This window comes from Typopeltis vanoorti, chromosome 12 (assembly GCF_054136105.1).
Source record: "Typopeltis vanoorti isolate ZY-2024b chromosome 12, IOZ_Tvanoo_1.0, whole genome shotgun sequence".
In the NCBI taxonomy this organism is placed as follows: domain Eukaryota; kingdom Metazoa; phylum Arthropoda; class Arachnida; order Uropygi; family Thelyphonidae; genus Typopeltis; species Typopeltis vanoorti.
In genome coordinates, this window is record NC_143560.1 from 48,952,876 (window position 1) to 48,977,967 (window position 25,092).

The following is a 25,092-nucleotide window of genomic DNA, read 5'->3' on the forward strand; positions in this document are numbered from 1 at the left end:
TTATGGTGTTCTCACCCATAAAAAGTTATTAGTAAACCTATATCATTTGTGAAGTTTGTTGTGTATTGGCCAGTTTTTAAAAAAATCTTTTCATTTCCAGATTTGTTCAGCATTATTATTATTACTATTATTATTCAACATATTCAGGATCCTTTAGTATCCGATTTATGCACTTCAAAATGTCGAAGACAAAAGCTGCCTTTCAATAGCAAGATTGACAAGCAGGATTGACAGTATACTGATTTTTGTAAGTTGGGACAAAAATAAAAGATTTCTTATGGGATCGAAAACGCAACTGAATAAAAAATAAAGATTTTTTATTAATTAATAAAAGAAAAAAATCATTTGTCTACATGTTAAAACGACACGACCAGAGCTGAATGTCAACATTTAAGCTGCTCTAATGATGATATCAGAATACCGGCAGATTAGTTTAATATTGTTTCTGGGTTAACGCTTAATATATGCATTGAGTGATTATATTAACATCGAGAAGCAGTACAAGCAATGGCAAATGAAGCCAATGTCGAGCCTTCCACAACGTTTCACCGCTGCGGGGACTATAGCCAAGTAATAAATTTAATTTGCAGCTTACAGTATCCGTAACGCCCTAACTAGCTATAAAACTCAATCCATCTTTATTCTTTTTATATATGAAATTAAGGTGAAATATGCCCCTTCTCGATTACGTTTGACATACCTTGGTTATTATTTATATGATTATTATTGCTTTATTTTCTCTTTATCCCTTTCCATTCACTTATCTAAGTAAAAGCAATTGTACAGTATGGCGCAAAAAAAAAAAAAAAAAAAACTCAATAACTACAAAGTATTTGATGGAGTAAACGGGTTTATTGACAAAGAGAAAATAAAAGCTCAACAATAAACGTCTTTTCTTCCAACTTTAACACAAATTCTACAGTTAAATGTAATGGCGTCGACTGTACACGTGTTCTTCTACTAACGTGCATGCAGTAGAATGGCATAATCTCAGAGCGCATGTATTGAAGTGTGTGTGTCGGGGGGAGGTGTCGAAGTTCAGTACTGTTTTTCTTTTTTTTTCCTGTGCCATACTGTAGTTCAGCAGTTGACTTATAGAGGGAGCTTTTTTATTAAGAATGATTTGCATGTTTATATTGATATAATTTGAAAATATACGCGATGCTGGGTCTGTATTTAAGAATCATATAAACGATATTCGACTTTCTATTCACAAGTGAACTCAATATTTCATGTCATTAGCTCTTTCCAGACTTGAATCAGTCTGCTAGTACCTGTCTTGTGCTGTGCGCAGACACATAATATCTTATTTCGTTAGACTGCACAACCGCTCGAAATTAAGTCTACTGCTCTTAATACCGTAGACAATGATGTAAGAAGAATGTTTACGAACACATAATAGTACTTAGAGGACTTCATAGATAGAACTGAACAGCGCACAATCCATTTTGAATTCTTTAGTGTTCTTGCTCGTTATTTAGTTCAAAGAGTGTGTTCTGGATGTTGATTGATCTATATTCTTTTACTTCGTCTTTCGATCACTCCTTAATCATTCCGTTGTCGAATTATTTCTTTGCTTTCATCCATCTTCATTACTCAATAAAGATAGATGGTCAAGTTTGAGCATCGCTCGTATATTTTTTGTGGAATAATGATATTAGGATTCCTATTGATCCTAAATTTATATTTTACTCGTGATCTACAGACAAAAGCCACGTGGCTCATTCGGCTTATGGGAAGGTATCACTAACAGATGGAGCATTCTGTCTTTTTGTACAGTATTTGCAGGTGTGTGTGTGTTATTCCGCTAAATAAATATACATACTCAAAATCCAAGGAAATGCATTATTATTCAGCAGTAACCTTAATACACCTTCAACTAACGCCATTATTCAAACATAAATTTAAACTCCCGGAAGAAAAAATCAAATCACATTAGGATGCCAAGTTTTTATACTACTCTCCCACCATCTAGAACCATACATTTACAACTGAAATGAAATATAGTGGTGCATTCACAAATAAATACAGTATTAAAACGTTGGCGCTGTTCTTGTTAGGCAGACTCCACTCTGAAATATGTCAGCATTTCCAGTGTACAAACTATTTGTTTCATACTATTCAGTGTCATTTCGTGGAAAAAGCTTTTAGCGATAAATCCAAACTAAGTTTTCCGTATCATAGACCCATACTTATATTTGTGTAAGATATGGTTAGAAGTAGGAAATATATAAAAGTATATATAAGAATAAATTAATATAAAATTAAAAATATTAAAAAAATATATATTTAATTTAAAAATGACGCTTACCTGAATGCATGGGAAATGCGATTTTATAGCTAGAGAAGAAGGAAGGTGAATATTGTTAATGATAATTTAAAGATCTAATAATTTGGCGGTCAAGTAAAGACGCAATGTTTAAACTGATCAGTTAAAGAGACAATCAGAAGACCCTGAAAATTAAAGAATGACAAACTCCGAGGAAGGGAAAGAAAAGTGAATGGAGAAAAAAATCTTTTCCCTCCCTCTTTTCTTTCTCGGAGTTTCTCGTTCTTTGTTTTCAATATATTCTGATTCCCTTCTTGATATCCTTAATTCCGAACTAAACTCGCCCTTCTTCACTTGACTTCAAACTGTATCTCTCTTGCAGCTCTTCTGTTCTTCCCAATATATCCAGAGAAGCTTCGTTTTTTATTAGAAGAGGTAATACAGTATCAATGAATATTGTCATTCATATTGTATTAATTAGATATCAGCAAAATAGAGAGGAAGAAATCTCACTGACTCAGCAGTGCTTCATTTACAAGTTCAAACCACACTTTGCCACCATTTGTCCTTTGCCTGTTCACCAGGCATCTGTAGGTGGCCGAACTTTCGTACGCTGTTCTACAAAAGAATGACTCCAGTCCTGTTCTTTAATAATCCCCACCCCCCAACACACACACACACACTCAAAAATGTATGGATTTCCTCCTTATCTGAAAATTCTCTGCCACGGCACCTAGTGAATTTCCGGCGATTACTGCTCCTCCTTCAACCACAGTCCTAAAAGTTTTTGATATAATTTTAATATATCACTAACATAACAGGCACAGCCATAAAACAGCGAATAATAAAAAAGAAAATATTTTAACATATAAAATAAATATTTTAATGCTCTCTATAAAGTGTAAATACAGCCTACACATGGGAATAAAATTATCCCCTTCCCGTTAAAAGTGGAATATATATCCTTATTCAAATATAAATTAAATTCCAAACACTCCTGGTGATGTTACACCAGTTCAGCCCGTAGTGCTATAACAACTGTAGTAGGTTGCTAACATTAATTCCGACATACAGGGCCTCATGGGATAGTTGTTCATGTTTTTTTTTGTGTGTGTGTGTGTGTCAGTTACATTCATGATTTCCAATCTAATTAAAATTTGCTTCAACTAATTGAAACTCTCTATTTTTACAATGCAGTTAGAAGCTCTCGTTAGTTTTTTTTTTAAAGTTGACTACCCACTACACAGATTTAAAGCAATATCCATATAAGAGTGCTACATCAAAGCTACTAAGTGGCTTAGAAAGAAAGAAAGACATTTTTAGATTACATTCCAGCTATGGAACAAAAACTTATGATAACTTTACAAGTTTTTGTTGTGAACCATCGTAGTGTAGTGCACCACCGACTTCTTATAATTTGGCCAGCTATGGAAATATGTATGTTGTGTATGGTATACACACGCACTCACATTAATCAGTTCTAAACAAACAGCGTTACAAAGATAACTAACAGTTCACGCACAGATATGTAGATGTGTACTCATCACAGAATACATTAGAAAGTTTTGTTCTAAGTACTCAAATCATTTCCCCATTCCAGGAACATTACGGTAATGTTCCTGCACCTATTTTATCAGATATGACTAGAGTTCCTTACTTCTATTTATAGTTTCATGTATGGCGCATCACAGTTTAAATCCGCCAAGATTCGTAGCGGATTACTGACAACCATCAGGTTATGAACGTCGACCTGGCGTAACTGATAGATGTAGTACGAGTACGGTTTAGAGAAATTTGTCCCTGGATGCGTTGTCGTCCTCCACACAGGCACGTTCTTAATGCAGTGCGGAAGCTACTACGAAAGTTTTGAGACATGAAGCCATAGACGCAGGGATTGATGCAGCTGTTGAAATAGGACATCAGATGAAAGGCGGTCCTCATGGGTTTCAGGTATCCATAGTTGAGCTCGTGTAAGAAGCCAAACGCTGTCAGAACGTTAGTTATCAGAATGGGAGCCCAACAGATTATAAACAGAAGCACGACTGCCACCAGCATCTTGATCACCTGGAAGAGGTAAAGGATTATCTGAATATTAGACTTTATCATATACTAGGATCATTTTAAAAGTTCTGAAAATGTACTCTTGTTTATAGCAAACATTTATTTAACAAAATGCATTTACAAGTTCTTCAATATATTCATCATTCTGCTTATGACTGTTATCCAGCATACGAGTATTGTAAGTCTTGTATTTCTGTCAGCAGACTCTTTTGTTGATGTATTTGATAAGTCAGATCTCTTCAAGTGCTTGTTCATCCCGTATAGTATTCACATGAGCTTTCAGATTTTCTTCTGTTCTCCAAGTTGAAAGAATCCCTCTGTAGGAAACGCTTCACTATCATTGAAGACGTTTCTAATGGAGAGCTTATTTCATCTTAAGGAACGGATAAAAGTCTGAGAGAGACTCATGTTAGGACTGTGCGTAGATGAAGAAGCACTTGGCATCCATTTTTCCTTAAGTTAAAATAACGCACATGAAAATGTGGTCTCGCATTGTTCGATATCCGATCTGAACGAGCTCGATTTTGAGGTCTTATTTCGCAAAAAAAAAAAGAACAACAAAAACAGAAAACCAGTACACGACTTTTTTACTCACTCAGACTAACATTGATGTGAGGGCCGAAACTATTTCATCATTCACTGCATAGGGGATGAGCAGCGTGCTGAATTTTTAAAGTGACCTTCGTTCTTAGCATATTAGGTTAACTATTATGAGGATACATTATAAAATCTAGTATTGCACTGCAAGGTTCTAGAATGTTATTTATTCTCCTTTAGGAGAATAAATAACATTCTAGAACCTTGCATTTATGTTATTTATTCTCCTTTAGGAGAATAAATAACATTCTAGAAAGAAATTATGTCTGTGTTCTTGATGAGATCATTATGAGCTTTATGGGAATGATATTCAGGTATTCTGTATTTACTAAATTATAAACGACCTACAAGCGTATTGAGGAGTACTTTTGTTTTTAAGTGAATCTACCTCAATTGATGTTCATTTTTCTTTTCTAACATATGCCACAATTAGTTTTGTGTAGTTTTGGAAAAGACGGTTGTAACTGATTGAATCCAAACCAGCCAACTGAAGCCATGAAGTATCAGTGCTTCTGTTAATTCAGTGCGTTCTTAGGTTGTCTCAAAGAGCAACTAGAATTAGAACGACTACTCCGAATTGAATCTCAAGAGTTTAAAATATGAGTTAGCATCTCTATTATGCTTCCAGTAGAAATTGAGGAAGAAACCGGGATTCATAGCAACCACATACGTATACTGTATTTTACTTCAGTGAAAATATTGGTTGGTGTGAATAATAAAATAACTGAAAGATATTTTTTTCACCTACGCTTCTAACTGCTAAGAGTTCGGAAGAAAAACTTCTAACACTCTGAAATGGCTTAAGCTGTCGTTAAATGAAAATGAGAAACTATTATTAAGAGTGTCTTTTGGTTAAAAAGAGGAAGGTTCGAATCTAAGACTGGAGATACATTTATATAGAATTTTCAACTAACGATGAGTGAGTTGGGTGCATATGGACAGGTGATGGTTTTTCTAACACAAAAGCATACAAAGCTACAGAAAAAAAAAACACGTAATTTAAATACATATTCGTAGTTGCATGGTGGTAGCTAAGCATTAGGCCTAATGCACGAAGGAAAGACGGTGTTGGATAAAATTATCTGTTCCCTAATATACAAGCTGAATTACGTATGTTACGTAGAAATAAAATTGTAACGAGTTTAGAACTGAAGAATATACGGAATAATCTTGTTAAGCACTTGAATGAATCCTGCCTCAAATGTCGAGAATCATTTCATTCTTCAGTCCTAACTCTTTTCCTGCTCCACCATATCTAAGGTTGAAATTTGTAACTTCGCCTAACTCAAATGGACTATTCCAAAGCTAATTTCTGTTACCTAATTCTGGAGTTAAATAATTAAAACGGGATAGCTTTTTTCGTTGGAATCCCCAGAGACTTTCAATATTTTTTACGAGCAGAAAAAGAACTGTAAGCATGCTCGCAAGTTTTTAAAGTACGCGAAAACACTGTTGCTGCAATACAAACCTGTTTGACGGTACTGTTGTCACTCTCTACTTTCTTGACGCACATTCTGGATTTCTGGACATTGTTTTGAGCGGTTTCTTGGTTTTTTGGATGAGATTCCTTAAGAACCATCTCTGTTCCTGGCCTAGAAGAAATTGAAAGAACAAATTGCTGTAAACAGCACATTTATACATCCAAAACCAGAAGTTTTTTCAGTTATATATGAATGTACAACTCAATGTTTTATTCTTATTTAAATGTTATTCAATTTAAATTCACAAAAAAAAAAAAGAATTTCGAAATTCGTATTGGATTTTTAATTATTTTTAGGAAATTAACAGTAACTCATGCATGACAAAATAAATAAGTACCATCACTCTTAAAATTTCTTGATGCAGAATTTAAGTGCCACTACTACAAAACAAACAAACGGCTTGACATATTTTCTGTTAATATTTATTTTCCTTTTAATTAATTACTTTTTACCAAAATCATAATGATTGCCTCAATGAAAAAGAGAGACTTTGATAAGTTTCAATACCTCCCTTTAATATGTTTCAATCAGCCAATACTTTCCTTTTTAATTGCCTGCAATAGCACTTTCCCAAATTTGCATTAGAAAGGAAAACACGGAAAGCAAACGTCGAAGTATAGAAATTTAAAGGAGACTTCTGAATATTTCTATAGGAGACAAGTTTAATTCCTCATCAGCACTACAACATACATTCGTGTGATAGCAATAAAATGCTGCTTTCCTGGTGAACTAAAAAAAGTCTTGTTTCCAGCTAATGTAGACGAGGACTATTTAAGTGTTTTCTATTTTTCTTAATGAATTCTTCGAAGGAAATTCTTTAAATGTTTTGATATAGTACCAAATTTTGAAACGTTCCATTACACTGTTTGTCAAAATTCGATTGTGTTTCATGATCATCAACTAATCTCGGATAAAGATGACCTTGAGCAGGTGAGATGAATGTGAATAGAATGGACTTCATAAATCTCCACCTTTCGGCAGATGGAACACATCTCTCTCTCTCTCTCTCTCTCTCTCTCTCTCTCTCTCTCTCTCTCTCTATATATATATATATATATATATATATATATATATATATATATATATATAGTATAATCTAATATTTAGCAGTGAAACAACGAAAGGCCACGTCTAAAGCGTCGTTTAAATTCGATGTATCTTGGCGGTGTGGGATTAGCTGGCTCAAACGTTTACATTGAAACTCGAATTTCGTAAAGGCTAGGCTGTGTTGATAAAATTGCCCGTCCTCCTGTTCAGCATTACCGATAAGTTGTTGGATTAAGAATGTCAAAAACGTATCTCTGAAAAACAATCGGCCCAACAAAGGATAATTTATAAAGATAAATGAATGACAAACATGACTGAAGAAAGCCTATAAGGTAGGCTTTCTTCAGTCAGAATGAACTCTGTATGAAAGTGAAGTCGCATGATAGTACACTCTTGCATCTGTGCTGGGGAAGAACATCACGTTGCCTTACTGTTGAAAACTCTGTGTGACGATCTTGGCAAGGCGAAAGCAATATCTTCTTATTAAACATCCAATAAACGGAACTGACTGACTTACTGTTCACGCGATAGCTTGGAAGGTACATCCCTGATGATTGGGGATGGACTTGGGTTCTCTACACACTGGCCAAAAGATGTATGCAGCAGCGTTTGGAAGAAAACATCATCCATTAAAGAAAAGTCTTATATTAAGGTCAAATGTAAGGAAAAGAAGGGAGTTCGAAAAAAGCGTTAATATTCAACTATACATTCTTTCATGTTCTTTAGTAAAACATACTTGTCAATATGTTTTAACGCGATAAAGACTAAAAGCGCTCTTTCTATGGAATGATTTGAAAGTCATTTTCATCGGGAACAGAGAGGTGATTTCGTAAAGCAGGTGGTTTCATTACTTTTTAAGTGCATTTGACCTTAATTCCTTTGTAAGAGAATGTTTTAGCATTTGGCCGATAAAAGGTGAGTAAAGTTGCAACCAATGTTTATGTATTACTTCTCGCAAAACACCGTTTTTTTTGTTTTTTTTTCAGATGGTTAAACAAAACAGATTTACGGATTTTATGAAATACAACAATAAAACTACATCATTGGTGTTAATATTTTTACGACAATAAAGCTAATACTGATATAATATCACTAGGCTGTTCACCAATAGTCTTAGTTACTTCGTATGCTCTTTGATAGGGTTCGCATGTACCTTAGTAACATCCAGTTGTTGGGATGGACACGCATGATGTTAATTCATTCTGAGGGTATCGCCATGATGACTACCGTTAATATTAATGAATATTGATTATTAGGAGCAGATATTTGTTAATATAATAAGCATTAGGTTAATAAAGAATAACTTCAAACGAAATCAGATTTCATATTGAAATTTTTGAGATTAAAAAAAAATGTTGATTTATCGCACTAATCTAGGAATGATACATTTCGATTAGGCTCTAAATAATTACCACTGTGAGATGTCGATGTAGTTTTTCTCCAGTTTCTGTATCCTTCACGAGCTAATTTTGTGTTTGAGAGAAGAAAAACTAGATCTTTCCGAAGGAGGACCCCCCCCCCCCCCACTTCCTCTATTTCTCCGATTGAGACATTGTCGGCTTAGTTAAAAGGTATTCTTAGAATAAAAAAAGACGTGTTTAGGATAATTGGCTTGATGATGTTTCTTGTGAACAGAAGTGTATGAGTGCAAAAGTTTCATTGCTTGGAAATACTCTGTGGTTGGAGAATTTATCAAGCGATAGAGATTTACAATGCAACATAATTAAAATGAAGCCTCGTCCCCGCCATTAGCTAAATGTGTGTATGAAAGTTGTCGTGAACATTTGCCCAATAAAACTTTTTGCAGATCAGTTTGCAAAATTTTATAAATTTAATGAACAACACTTACATTTCTCCAGAAGTCATGTTGGCTCTCTCTTTAACCACAATCCACAGCTGATGGCAGATTCGGGTGTACGTATATGCCATTACTATAGAGGGCACTACCAGCACTAGTAGAAGCATATACATTTCGTATGATTTCCAAAGCGTTGGCTGAAACCAGTTTCGAACACACCAATAGCCTGTATACCTCACTCCGACTTCTATGTGGATCTGAAAGAGCAAAAGTGCGCATATCTAGATCATACGTTCTTACGATAATAATTCAAATTGTAATGATAACCAAACGATATCAACTCTCGATTATTATAATTTATGCTTTTTTCTGCTACGTAAATGGAGACAATAGGACTACATTAGCAAAGGACAGAGAGAACGAATGGAATTGTTACCTGTGTAAACACAATCGGTACCGCTGCTATCAGTGAAATGGTCCAAATAGCCAGGATAACTCTCCGAGCTTGACTTACGGTGCAGAGATAGCGAGACTTCACAGGATGGATGATGGCGTAATACCTGCAAGGCAGAAGAGCCAAGTAAAACTTAATGCTAACTGATAGACGCATCACTGACTGACCTAGTTCACTAACACTGATGTCCACTGATACTTTCGACAGTACAATTTGAAGAACTGAAAGTGTTCTTTTAGTGAAAAAGGACTTTTACACACACACACACACACACACACACACACACACACACACACACACACACACACACACACACACACACACACACACACACACACACACACACACAAATGGTAGAACTGGGAACATTTATCAGAATATATGCATCTAGGCTGTATTAACATTAAAGTTCGCTTTAATACTTATTTGCCTGATTTAACTACCGAAGTATAATCCAACACTGACGTGTAAGAAGCACAAGCCTGTTTATTATTCTCATCAAATATACACAATATTTATAAATATACAATTCAAGAACACTATCAACGTTTTCGGTTGGTTTTTATATTTATTTCGGACTGATTGTTTGTTATAAACAAATAAAATTTTTTTTTTTTATGTATACAAATTGGATAAAATGCATAGTTTTGTGGATTATTTAAAATAAATAATGGAATATTTAATTCAGTTATCTGGATCATTAAGTATTGTCAGTCGTGAATATAAGTTGTTTAAGTGAGCTGTAACAAAAATCATAAACTATGTCCAAGTGCTGAAGGCCAAATTGTGAAAATGTTCAGTGAAGAGGATATTTTGAATAACAGTTCGTTTTTCAATACATAGATTGTGTGTGTATATATATATATATATATATATATATATATATATATATATATATATATATATATATATATATATATATATATATATATATATATATATACTGTCATGAATATATGTAATATATATATGTTTAAAAGATAATTGTTTATGGCTTAGTTTCCAGTGATTAGAATTAGGACGGAAGCAAATAAGGCTATGAGGCTAGCCTGCGTATTATGTCTGTCATCCGCATGTTATCTCCGGCCAATTTACTTATTTTGTGGAATAGAAAAAACGTTTTCTAACAGAAAAACCCTGTCAGTTGAAAATCTAAAAGTTTCTCGTATTGTAATTCTTTTCAAACTGCAGGGAAAATGTTCGTGTTACTTTGCAACTGCGCTATGGAAGTTTTATTTTTTTTGATTTTTGAAGTGATTGCATTTTTTCGGAAAGCTGACTTTTATAAATTATTATTTTTTTAAAGTTTTGTGACGTTGGTTGTAGACTATTTACACAAAATACTGGATAGCTACATTGATATTTAAGCTTTCGGGTGTATAAGTGATTTTCCTTTGTTTATTTTCTGATAATCCGGTTGTCCTTTAAAACTGATTTCAATTCTATAAAAAAGAGAAACAAATTGCAGCTTTCCATGAACACAAATTCCTCGCTCACTGTAAAGTAGCAGCAAATAGAACAATAAAGTCAAAAAGTCTCGCATAAAGGTATCGTATAATAAAAATGCAAGAACTACATATAAGGATTAAACTATGCAAAGTAATCTTCGGAAGAATGGATTTGACTGAAATATCAGCTGTTCATTCTTTATATTTTCTAACGTAAAATAAGTAGTGTAACCTTCACCTTTTGAAAAGAATTACGTTTCGTTCATTGCCCTAAATCAGTCCCGTTTTCTGTGTAACTGCTGTTACTTGAATTCCTCAATATATTTACTGAACCGAAAACTACTGAAGGAAAAGCATTCGTTTCAGTTTCCACGAAATCAATAAAAAGTGTGATTGGAAACAGTGGTTATTTCCTTTATGCAAGCAATACGTCACTTGAACTGACAGTAAAACACTCATTTTGCCTCCATAAACATTTTTAAACGTCAAGGAATGCCATTGAAACATTGGGAGACATTTCTTGATGACGATGCGGCAAATCAGCTTTCTTTAGGAAATTTTTTGATTCCCTCTGTCATCCCATTTCTTCGTCTTTATTGCCTTATAAAATACAAAAGTTCTTTACAATTAAATATATACACTTATAAATTTTCACGATATTTTGATTTTACTAGTATAGAGGAATTCTTCCCTTCATCCTGTAATTTTTCACTTCCCCAAGCTGTTGTCAAAGTAGAGCTGAAGTAATCTTACCGGAGAGCCTCTTCTAAAACGATTGTCGTCTGAAATTACGGCGGAAACACCTAAGGCTATGAGGCCAATATCGCATACTTGTTAACTGCCCGTATGTCTGCCTTGCAAAAGATTAAAAACATTTTTAACTGTTAAATGAAGCAAAGAAATAATTCAGTTCTCGTGGTTTTAGCTTTTTGTGTATCTTAAGTCTGTTTAATATAAATTCAGATTTGAATTATTTAAAATTATTTAGATTGACCACCATAAAATTATTTAGATCGAGAACATGAGTGGGATAGCGTGTCTTCTTCAAACCATCAGGATTGGTTCGAAGCATATTGTGGCATGAATGATTGCAGATGAATTTCACTACAAGTCTTAAGTGTCTAAAATATGCAATGTTCAGCTTCTGAGCAGGGCTTCCGGATCATATATCTCAATCTACTTGCGTATGTGATAAAGTTGATCAAACCTTCTTGGACAGGAATTTCACTTTAAAAAAATCCATCTAGGTGGTTTTCTAACTGACAATATAAATGCAGTCAGGAGAATATGTTACGTCTCTCCACTAAACTAAACATTACATCAGTCACCGACAAGTTCCCTTAACTGACAAGAGTATTTAAATGGCAAAGAGAATGACACCAGTCAGACTTGCAAAATGTCAAATAGGTTGTATTCTTAGTTTTTTTATTGAATTATTTCTTGAAAATATTTCGAAACTTTGAAACGCGATCTTGCTATTTATTGAATTAATTAAAATAATTCAGCAAAATTAAAATAAACAGCTAATGCACAAAAATCACTGACTACTAAATCCTCCCGTGGATTATTCATCGTCTTAATTAATGCATTTGAATTCATTCGAGACCTCACCTCTCGACGCTCATAGAAGTCAGAGTGAGCACGGAGCAGATGGTCGATACGTTCTGCACATAGTAGACGAACTTGCAGCTAAATTCGCCAAGTGTCCAAGTAAAAGAAAAGAGCTCGCCAAACTGCAATAAAAAAGGAAATTGTTATTAAATTACTGAAAGTATACTACTTAGAACAAGTAATTCTCGTCATAAATTTAAAACTGTATTTATTTTGACTCGTAAAGTTAATTTCTACTATTTTTAAAGCACTCTTCTTTGCCTTTCGAAAATGTAATATTTTGCGTCTCTAGCTCTAAAAATATGATAGTATTCTGTTTATTATAGTAACAAATTACCAGTAGAATCTGGATGAATTATTTCCTTATTCAAATTTGAACTCCATTAGTTAATAAAAATTGTTCATCAACTGCACAAAATGAAATATAATTTAATTTGGTTTACATCTGTTCTAACAAACAGATCGTAGGCATAAAAACCAACACCAAGCAAAAAATGAAATAGTTCTTTTGCAGAATTATACGCAAATTTAGCCAAGATGGCTCACCAACTTGGCTAAATTTGCGTATAATTCTGCAAAAGAACTATTTCATTTTTAACTTGGTAAACTGGCTTGGCATAAGATCCAAGTAATTTTGGAGAATACCCTTTAAAATTGACATCAGCACGGCAATTTTACTAAGTAGTTAGCGAAGAAAACTAAAATATCCACATTAGGTGGTGCAAGCTCCTACGTTCCGATAATGCTATTATTGCCAAAAAGTCTATTTTTGAAAGGTTTAACGTAGTATATAAATAAGATTAGTTTACTTGATTAGTTTCTGGATGCATTTATTCTATTATCCGTAACTAAAAAGTTCATGCTTAATAAATGTTATAAATTATGGAGTAAAAGAATGAAAATGCCAGTGAAGTCATACGTTTCAAGAGCATTTAACTTCGTCAGTTTTCACAGTGTTTGAGAAGGGCATCCTGAAGAACAGTTTCCCTGAGGGGCTTCATAAGAATATGCAGCATAACTCTACCTTTCCTTTTACGCACGTTAAGAAAAATTCTTTTTTTGCTTAAATTTTTCTGGTCAGTATCAATCAAGATTTATTGAAAGGTGATTCTATTATGGCAGCCCGATCGTCTTTTAGTGAAGATATAACTTAGAAAATCGGTCACCGAGCTTTTAAGTTAAAAGTGATTGCCTTGCTCAAAGGGATTTTACTCTCTGCAGCAGGGAATGAAATTTTCCCTAACTTTGTCAAACTCTGAGAGGGAACAGAAAAGTATGTCGCCTATTAATAAATGCGACGATTTGTTGAACATAAATTTGCAACACCTTCATAAGATAAAAATTAATGCTGAACAACTACGGACAGGTGACTTCAAAAAGTGTAGATGTTGGCTCTGTTATCATACCATTCAAAAATATCCAGTAAGATACTGAAGTAGCTCTGGTGGATAACTTGTTATCAAATTCTTTAAATTGATTTGATTTTGAATATTTTTATCGGTAAGTGAATTTGCTTATTTGTTCTAATATTATGTCGAATTAAGTACGGTCATGGGTTCTATATATAATTTAAGCTGATTTGTATGTTTTATGGGAGTAAAAACGCGAATTTTGAATAGGATAATTTCAAGAGGATAAGGTAGCTACACATGCTTATTTGTATGTAAATTGCATATGCTCACCTGGACGGATTGCCTGCTTATGGAATGAAAAAAAAGCGAACTAAATTAGACCTGACAAAAATTATATCCTTCTAATTTTTTGCTCAAATACGTAACCAACCTTTGCATTCGCAGCTAGCTTACTTGTATATGGAGGCTGATGACTTCATATCAGTTGTTGAGAGCTAGACCCAGAAAGATACTGAGATTAAATCAAAACAGAAGTCGCATATTTTCCATGCACAAGTAATAAAATAGTGTATAAACCATATCATTAAATCATTCCGGATCAGAGATGGTTGCAGAATGTTTCTTCGCTTGGTGACAAAGTAAATTATAATGCACAGGAAATTATGTTCTTATTTTAATTCTTTTCCCAAACGTAAAAAAAAAAAAAAAAGTTTGCGCCTGAAGTATCTATTTGTACATAGAGGCTGATGACTTCACACATTCCACCGATGATACTTCAATAAAGGTCGTAACCGGTATGGGAAGTGACTCTCCCATAGTGCATAGCAATATACACGTCGGAAGGGAATCTTTTGTGCATAATAGGATACTGAGGCAACTGATGTAAAGTCAACAGCAGCTATATATAAATAGCCTAGTCATGAATATACTTCATGAAAAGATTTGCATACACTTAGGTAGAGAATTGCAACTTCTTGAGGATTACAATTTCTTGTCTATTGGAATTGACTTTGTAACTAAGTGTAAAGCTATCTATGAATGAATTCAAGGTTGCAGGGATTCCACCTCCATAAGATTGTCAACTTACTTTCAGTTGAAAAGCCCTTATAAAGGATCATCACTTCCTAAACTGGATTCACACTCAGATTTTTACAGCCAAAGGACATCGTCTGTATGGAGTGAATCACGGAAGCTCCTTTATTACAGTCATTGTTTCGGTAAGTTGTTTAATATCTAACATGCAAATATGCTCTAGAACAGTCCCATTTTATGCGTTGTAATTTATCTAGGCGCATGTGCATTTGTATCGTACTGTCTGAGGTCTTCTTGAATACTAGAATGGAGAGATCACTTCCATGTTTATGGTGCTAATTCATTTTTTTTTTTTTTGAAAAAATACGAAATTTATAAACCTTTCTGGATTAGTTTTAAAACGAAAAGTTATTATTTTATTACTAATTATGTACTTAAAAATTAAATTACTTATTATTATTATCGGCTTCCATTACTAGTAGCTTTAAATGAACAGCATAAACATACGCATTAATTAAATTCATATTCTTACAGTGCTTGTAAATATTATCAAATGTGTTCGGATGTATTGCGTTAGTGAGCGCTAACTGGATGATCCGAAGGAAAATCACCCCTAACCACATTCCGAAACTGATTATCTTAGTAGTAAAAGAAGAAAAAGAATAGGCGAAGAGCAATCACCAGGTGGTCAAATCATAACGCTTCACACGTGATTCCCTGAATCGCGTAGAGGTGAGTACTCATTTTCGCACTCATAGATTATAATCTATGAGTGTGAAATTATCCTCTAGGATAATTTCACACTCATTATTTATTTCACACTCATATTTCACATTTCACACTCATAGTCACAGCCAGGTAACGTCTTCTAAGAAGACGTTACTTGGCTGTGACTGGCCATTTAGTAACATACAAGGGAAATATGAAATATTTATCTACAAGCACATAACGATACGGACATGTTCAAAATTGTCAGATTAAATAATCATTATACATTAAATTTTAATTAAATATCTTCCAGCTGTACTAACCATTTTTTTTTTGTTAAAGTTACATAAATTCAGTTTAACAGCTTGCTAATGACAGTCTTTTCACATTTTAAACCAAACACTTTAAAGATGAACTTCATATATTCGTTCAGCTCTTTTTTTGATATTGTTTATTATGTCTTCTAGTAGAGGACACTCCAGTCAAGTGAAAAAATTCCATACATTTTAAATGAGCTTTATTTATTCCTCGAACACTTTTCTTTGAGATCTCTTTCACTAAATGTCTTTTAGCTCCCATCCAAAATATTTAATATGATATAGATTCTGCATTCTTATAATTCAATATGATTTAGGAAAGTAACTGTCCTCAAATGCAGGTTTAACTTTTAAACTTAAATCATAATAAATGTTAATCACTGATGCAAATAGCTTTGCGATATTGATATGAGCAAGCAGCTCCTCACTACTATAATGCAGACTGTAGCTTTCATATCTGATCTAGCTGTTATTCACCAATATACGGATGTAATAATATTTTTTTGACAAATGACAAAGTATATTTTATAATCATACATTAGAGTATTTAAAAATATACAAATAAAATATTATTACATTTTCTGTTCAGTACAAAATAGTAAGTAAATATTCATGATAAATAAATAATTTCTGTCCATATATACTGAATAAGGACTCGTGGACCAACAGGGCCATAAAGGGCAATCATCTTGATTGTAAGGGAAGTGGCACTCCCATGGACCCCCAGCTGGATCTATCCTTCTTTTTCTACTTTGAGGAAGATCCGCTCACTTTAATCTTTCCTATAAGGCCTAATCAGCCAATTCTTCTTATTTTATGACTCTTATGCTATTAGAGTACTCGAGGGCCATGGGGTCTTTCCATATCTGGCCTTACAACTATGTCCCCTCTATAAACCTTTACTATAATTCTACTCTATTTTCCTATAATCTACTCTTTCCCCTTCAATATACCCTATTCCTCCTATGGGTTTAAATTTGGAAGAAAGCTAGTTCAGAAGCCTTAAGGTAGCAGCCCTACCACTGAACTATTCCATCGTCAAGCTAGTCACCTGACATGGAGAACGCAATTCTACTTTTAAGCTGACAGATAAATGTAATCGGAATGAATCTATGGAAAACGATCCGGAATGGAAAAGGTAAAACGAAAAACGAAAATGGAAACGATATAATACATATAGCAAACTGGAATGTAAGAGGAATAGCATATAAAGAAATAGAATTAGACCAAATATTAAATGAAAGAAATTTTAAAATAGCAGTAATCACTGAAACCAAAAAAAGAAATTAAAAGGAACCATGAGAACCAAAAATTTTAATGTGATATACAGTGGAGTTGACAGAGACCAAAGAGCAGAAGCAGGAGTCATGATTTGGATTCATAGCTCCCTTTCAAAACAGTTAAAACATTATAAATTATGGAATGAAAGAATAATAGAAGCTAGAATAAAAATAAATAGAGGTTATTTAACAATAATTGGTTTATATGCCCCAGAAGAAGGAAGAGAACAGGATAATATTGAATTTTATAATCAACTACAAAATATATATAATAAAATAAATAAAAATGATTATGTAATTTTAGCAGGAGACATAAATGCAAGAATTGGAAACACGAAAATTAATAATAATATAGGAATATGTGGAGAACATACTGGTAAAACAGGAATGGCAAAAAATTGATTGACTTTGTAGTTTATACTAACCTTAAAATAATGAATTCTTTCTATAAATATAAAGACATACATAAATATACTTGGGCAGCAAGAGGATGGAATATTAGATTATTTTATCTTAAAGACATCAAAGTTTTCGTTAGATGTTAGAGTTCACAGAGGATATGAAATAAGCAGTGACTACTTCCTCGTTAAAATAAAATTAAGATTATCACCTAATAAATGCAGCATGAAATAAAAGCTTAGGAAAGACAAAAAAATTCAATAAAAGTAAAAAACTGAAGATATGGGATATGATACAACCAAAGAAATAATCAAAATAAAAAAAAGAAGCCTATCATAAATGGTTAAGCAGTAAAAGATGAAGTAGAATATAAAAGAATAAGCGCCATAGCTAAAAGAGAAGTCAGAAAAAGACATAGAGAATCATGGAACAAATTCGTTTATAATGTAGAACATGATTTATATAAAATAAGACCCAATGTATATAAGATTTTGAAGCACTTAAATGCAGATACCAAAGAAAACATAAAAAATTAAACACCGAATTGAAATTAGAAGAATTTCTAAATTTCTACACAGAATTGTGGACAGATAAATATTTTAAAAAAGACAACTGGCAAACACTTAATAAAAATGAAAAGGAAATAACTAAAGAAGAATTAGAAATAAGCCTGAAAGAAACAAGAAACGGAAGATCACCTGGAGAAGATAAGCTAGGTTCAGACTCCTATTACTTTTAAATAAAATTTATACAACTGGTAACCCCCCCCCCCCAATATAATGTAAAAAAGCAATTGTGATTCCTATCTTTAAAAAAGGTAATAGAGATGACCCTAAAAACTATAGCGGTATTAGCATACTAAATTCCTGTTACAAAATATATAGCAGAATTTTAAATAGCAAACTAATGAAACATTCCGAAAACTTTATTTTAGAAGTACAGAATGGGTTTAGAAAAGGACGATCATGTACAGACCCAGCATTTTGCCTAAAATAGAGAAAAGAAGAGAATACAATTTAGAAACACATATCGCATTTATTGACTTTGAAAAGGCATTTGATAAAGTTAAAAGAAGCATTTTATTTAACATACTAAATGAAAGACAAATACCAAAGTAACATCCTAAAAGCTATCACAAGTATCTATGAAAATAATCAAATACAAATAAGATTAAATCATAAGTTATCATATACGAGAGAGAGATAAACCAAAGGATCCGACAGGGATGTCCCCTCTGAGCAACTCTTTTTAATATTTACCTAAATGAAATAATAAAATGGAATAAAAATTTCCATCAAGGAATTAAACTTTCTCCCATTGTAAACTTAAACACTCTCCTTTTTGCCGACGACCAAATAATAATTACAAATTCTGAAGATAACTTACAGAAAGCTATTTTAGATCTAAATGAGGTAGCCAAAGATTATGGTATGATAATATCAACAAAAAAATCAAAAACTACGGCCTTTAAAGGACAAGATCCAGCAAGAACTAAGATAGTAATAGATAACAAGATCTTAGAACAGGCGAATTCATTTAACTACCTAGGATGTATGATCACATATGAAAAAGATATAAACGTAAAAATCGTAAAATATTTAAAAATAACAGGTGTAATTAACTCTATATTTAAACGAAACCTAGTTCAAAAACAAACCAGACTAAAAGTATGCAATACATTAGCCCTACCAGTCTTAATGTATGAAAGCGAAATCGGGACAATAAAACGAAAAGACAAAGATTAACAACAGCAGAAATGAAGTTTATGAGAAAAACTGCAAAGTATACCCTATTTGATCACAAAAGAAATGAAGAAATTATGAAAGAATTAAACCAAGAACCAGTAATAGATAAAATTAAAATGTATAAACATAAATGGAATGGAACACGTTCAAAGAATGAAAACAGAAAAATTACCAAAACAAGCCTTAAAGTACAAGCCCATTAGGAAAAAGAAAACCAGGACGTCCTCTTAAACGATTCAACGATGACTTCTAAAGCCCGAACAGGCCACGCTAAGCCTAAATGAATTTCTATCCATTGAATATAGAATTAATAATAATAATATATTATAAAACACACACACACACACACGATACTTAGGAATGTAATGGCTACCACTGAATTCGAAAGCCTAAGCCAGTATAGGGCTTTGCATTAAGTCTTTAGGTTATGCAGAGTGCGTATTTCTCTTTCGGAATGTAATCTTTAACCATGCGGAGCTCGCAGATGATCTGACAGATACATGTAAAATGTTTAATATAAATATTCTTACACAATTCAGTGTATAGCTTGGAGGTCATTAGCAGCTGTGCATTCACATGTTACGAGCGATATTCCGCACTGTTGTTTGCTGTGAGTTTGGTTTAACACATGTTATGTAAAGGTTTGTGATATTTGACAGTAAATTGTATCTGAGAGATACCGCGACCTCGCATGTCAGTATTGGATGGTTTAGTTGTTTTTTTTATTCTTTGTTCAATAATTTCTAGATTGTAACTGAAAATAAATAGACCATCATGTCTTACTGAAATAGAGAGCCAAAGGCTTATTTATCATACATCTCCTCTAGGAGATGTGCTTTACATTATGGAAAATACTAAGGAAAGTGTTCTGGAGCTTACTCCACCTTTACTACGAGTTGCCCATAAGGTTGCTTATGCTTCTATCCGCCGAAACGTTTAGTTTCCATATATTCGGCACGAAATTCTTGTAGGTTCTATATTCGGCTATGAAACAATGTTGGATTCAATATCCACTTAATTCATACCATCGTATATTATATTTGCAGTATTTTTTCTTTATGGTTTTTTCCATTTTATCACATACTATTAATGAATGTGTCTCTCAGATATACCGCAACCGACGCTGCAATTTTACCACCACGAGCTCCGCAGTGCTAAGCTTTTGAGAGTATTCTAGTTTGCAAGATTTGTTTTCATATGGTAGTTTAAAATATGTGAAGTATAAATGTTCCGGGTGGATTTTCCGTAATGATATTTATATGTGTCTGTTTATTGTCTGAGTTATTGTTACACAATATGTGGTAACTATTTTTGAGTTCGCATCGAAGTAATTCTTAAACATTACCGCAATGGTACAAGTAGTTGGCTGTTAATTTTTATTTGCTGCATTGCAGCGTAGATAAAGTTGGCATCATCTCTCTGCTTCCAAAAGATCAGCTGTATCATTTCAAACAACAGTGATATTAATCTGTTTAGTTATAGTCTGCGTAGAATTCATACGTTGTTAGAACTAGCATATCGTGATGTTCATATACGTTTATATATGTATAAATACATAATGCCTTATATATAAATGCTTTTAGTATACAGCAGCTAAGTCTTTCGGCCTATATAACTTGCTTGCTGTTATCCGGAGTCTGCTTTAGGTGTTTTATGTGGTTGTTCCAGTTAATATCTGCATCAAGTAAATTCCGAAGTATCGTATTATTGCTTCGACCTGTGTAATGTGGTAGTTTTACTAATTAGGCGTGTCTTCTATGTGGGTTGATGGATGTTGGATTGTCATGCACTTATCGTCAACTGGCTGGATCAATGGGTTTCTGAATATCATTGATTTTGTCTTGTCGGAATTTATGGTGAGACATCTGGTGACCAGAACGATGCCGTGTTGCTTGTTTGCTGGAGCAGTGCGTACGTCAGTATGAATGGATACCTTGCTGAGTCATTTGCGTATTGGTAGATCTTGCCTATGAGAGCTAACTAAATAATTAAATAGCTTAGCTAATTCCGCATCAGAACATCCCGGAGTTCAGAGTTACTGGTAACTCTGAACTCCGGGATGATCCAACGCGTAATCCGCTTCATAATCTAATTGATAACTGGTAGTGTTGCTATGGAATTTTATCAATATTTTGTATATAGGTATGATTATGTGGTTTTAACGCGTTATACGTACAGTTTAAAATATTTTATTCATTTTAGTATGACTAGATCTAGACTTGTTGCATGTTATTTAATACCTTTTGAGTCTGATGCCATCGGTTCCTAGACCCCCTTTGCTTGGACTAATTTGATTAAATGCAGATAATAATTCTGCTTCCGTTATCGTTGGAACCACAATATCTGATTTGCTTTTGATCCAAGTGGAGAATTGCACTTTGTAAGTGGAAGGATCTTTTTTTGTACTTCTAAGATGGAGTCTACAAAGTGCTGGTAAGTCATTTGTTAGCTGTTGGAAAAGTTTGGCATATTTCATGAAACTGTGTTTTATGGTTTTTCAAAAGCAATGGCTCTGGGAATAAAATCCAGCATCTCGTTAATCAGATGCTAGGTTTGTTTTTACATCACAGTGTGTAGAAGTCACTTTGTCTCTATTCTATTTTTTTTTCTTTCTTTGCACCATCTGTGTTATAACGTTGTTTCTTATTCTCTTAGTCAGCTTCTAAAGCTGCGTTTCTTGGGTATCGTTTTAGTGCTTCCACAAAGTATTCTTTCCTTATACATATTAATTTATGTTTTGTGCTTTTCAAGGATTTTGACTTGTTTGTGTGCATATTTTCGTTGTAGCTTTCTTCATAAATTTTCTCTAGTGTGTATGAATGTTTTGGTATAAAGTATCTACAGTATCTGGTAATGCAATTTGATTTCAGTCAATTTTTTTTATTTCCTACTTAACTACCCCTTCTTTTATTTTATCTTACTGTTTTTGTTTTAGATTTAGAACAGTGAATGATGATCTGCAAGCTTGCATTTTGTGATTGCTGCTGTGCAGCTATTTGGTTGTACCCGTATGTTTATATCGTCTATACAAGAAGCTATGATAATATCTCCGACTATTTCTTCCCTGTTGTATGAAGATATTGTGTAGTGTTGTTGCAATTTATATCTGCAATGTTTGTGTTTATATCACCGATGATAATAATAATAATAATAATAAACATTCTCCACTCGAAAGTTAAACAACAGGCATCATCACAATACACCAAAAGAGTGAATTGGTGTAAAGAAATATTCTTAAAACAAAACTAAATGGATTAAACACGATCAGAGCAATGAATTCTTGGGCTATACCAGTGATCCAATACAGAGCTGGCATAATAGATTGGAGAAAAGACCAGGACAAATTGGACCGCAAAACTAGAAAACTAATGACTATGCATCATGCATTACATCCACGAAGTGATGTTGACCGGTTGTACCTACCAAGGAGAATAGGTGGATGGAGTTTGCTGCAAGTGAGACAGACTGTGGAAGAAGAAGAAATTAGCTTAAAAAGTTACATCAACAATAGCTCTGACCAAATGCTTCAAGCAATTACACAAGATGGCATTTTAAAAGCAGCAGGAAACAAATCAGTTTACAAAAAGGAACATCAAAATAACAATTATGTGCGATGGAAAAATAAACTTTGCATGTCCAACTTCTTTGAGATACTGAGGAAAAAATTGACGTTAACAAGACGTGGCAATGGCTACAATATGGATATATTAAAAAAGAAACAAGGATTTATTCTAGCAGCTCAAGAACAGGCATTACAAACTAATGCAATGAAAACAAAAATTTTGAACATCAATAATAACAGTAAATGCAGATTATGCGACCAGAAAGATGAGACTGTAGAACATCTAATCAGTGCCTGAAGCAAGATAGCTCAAACCTACAATAAATACAGCCATGATCAAGCGGCCAAAATAATTCATTGGCATGTATGTAAAAAAATATGGCTTTCCTACTTCTGATAACTGGCGGCAGCATAAAATAGAGACTGTATCGGAAAACGAAACAGCAAAAATTCTCTGGGACTTTCGAATACAAACTAATCGGCATTTGGAATACAATACACCTGACATCACAATTATCGAACATCGACAGGTTTGGATTATCGATATCGCAGTACCCAGTCATAACAATATTAACAACAAAGTACTGGGAAAAAAAATTACTAAATATCGAGATCTGGCAATCGAAATTGACCGGCCATGGCTTAAACACGCTAAAGTTATCACAATAGTTATCGCTGCACTTGGCGTAATTTCAAAGAAGCTATCCAACTATTTATAGCAAATAAACATCAACGAAGTGATCCCATATGAACTACAAAAATAGCATTATTTGGAATAGTCCATATTTTACGACGCTACCTGACAGACTATTCTTAGATTACTGGGTCGAATCTGAATTGTTCTGTATCATCAGTCAAATTATTGTTTAAATAATGTTGTTTAAATTTTGTTTTGACTGTGTATCAATTATGTGAATAAATAATAATAATAATAATAATAAGCAGGAGGAGGAGGAAGAATAATTCTAGAACTGTTCGTTCGGTAAGCCACACTGTAAAAAAATACAATAGCAGTAATTTAAGCGACAGCATAAGTTTTTCATTTAAGTTTTTATAGTATATAAAAGTGCTCCTTACCTTCACAGGCACACATATTAAAATCACGAGCAAATCAGCAGACGCGAGACTTGCCAAGAAAATGTTACTTATTGTGTGCATTCTTCTGTAACTGATAACGGTATATATGATGAGTATGTTACCTAGCAACCCAATAATCAGAGTCACTCCATACACTATAGCTGTCGGGATTAGATCTTCCAGGAAGAAGGTCTTGAAAGATTCATCTAAGTCGTAATCATATAGTGAAGTGGAGTTATCCGTGTCCGAGAAATCGGAGTTGGTGGAATTTTCGACTGAAGACATGTTTCGTGTCGAGAAACTTTTTTACTGAAGAAATCTGTAAAAGTAGAATGTAGAATGAAATTAACAGAATATTCGTAAGAAGTCACACAGTTATCTTATGGCATCTTAATATTTTTTTTTTACTCATTTGGCTCAAGTTAAAGGAACTCATGAATTGCTGTTGATAAGTTTGCTTTAATAAAAAAAAATCGTTGTGTTTATAAGTCGAAAATCAGAGTGATCACAAAATTATGTACCACAAAATTATGGTACAGGTTTGGGAACATTTTCGTAATGCAGTGTGCCATAGTAAGTATAAAGAGGAAAGAGACAGGAAAGTTGCTTAAACACAGAAAAATAATGGAAGTGGGAAAAAAAAACGAAAATGTTTCAAGACTGTTGTAAAAGATGTGAACGTTTTAAATGGCATACTTGTATAGAGATAGCATTCATTATTATCGGAAATTGAATATATATAATAAACAGTTTATTTATTGCAGTTTGTAATACATACTTTTATGTCGCCTTTACCTTATTTTGCCATTAAAATACTGTGACTTAAACCAAAACTAAGACAACTCGACAAAATT

The 25,092-nt window shown here is 33.4% G+C and overlaps 1 protein-coding gene across 1 annotated transcript; it reads right to left on the minus strand.

Annotated features, from left to right (window-relative positions):
• Window positions 1-4,000: 4,000 nt before the first annotated feature.
• Window positions 4,001-24,523, minus strand: LOC150100771 (QRFP-like peptide receptor). The gene is made up of 6 exons (XM_090401886.1): window positions 24,239-24,523; window positions 12,767-12,888; window positions 9,690-9,813; window positions 9,305-9,510; window positions 6,396-6,519; window positions 4,001-4,333 (listed from the first exon to the last, which is right to left on the minus strand). Exons 1-6 carry the CDS (start codon window positions 24,521-24,523, stop codon window positions 4,001-4,003), a joined length of 1,194 nt encoding a protein of 397 aa, XP_090258012.1.
• Window positions 24,524-25,092: the final 569 nt, after the last annotated feature.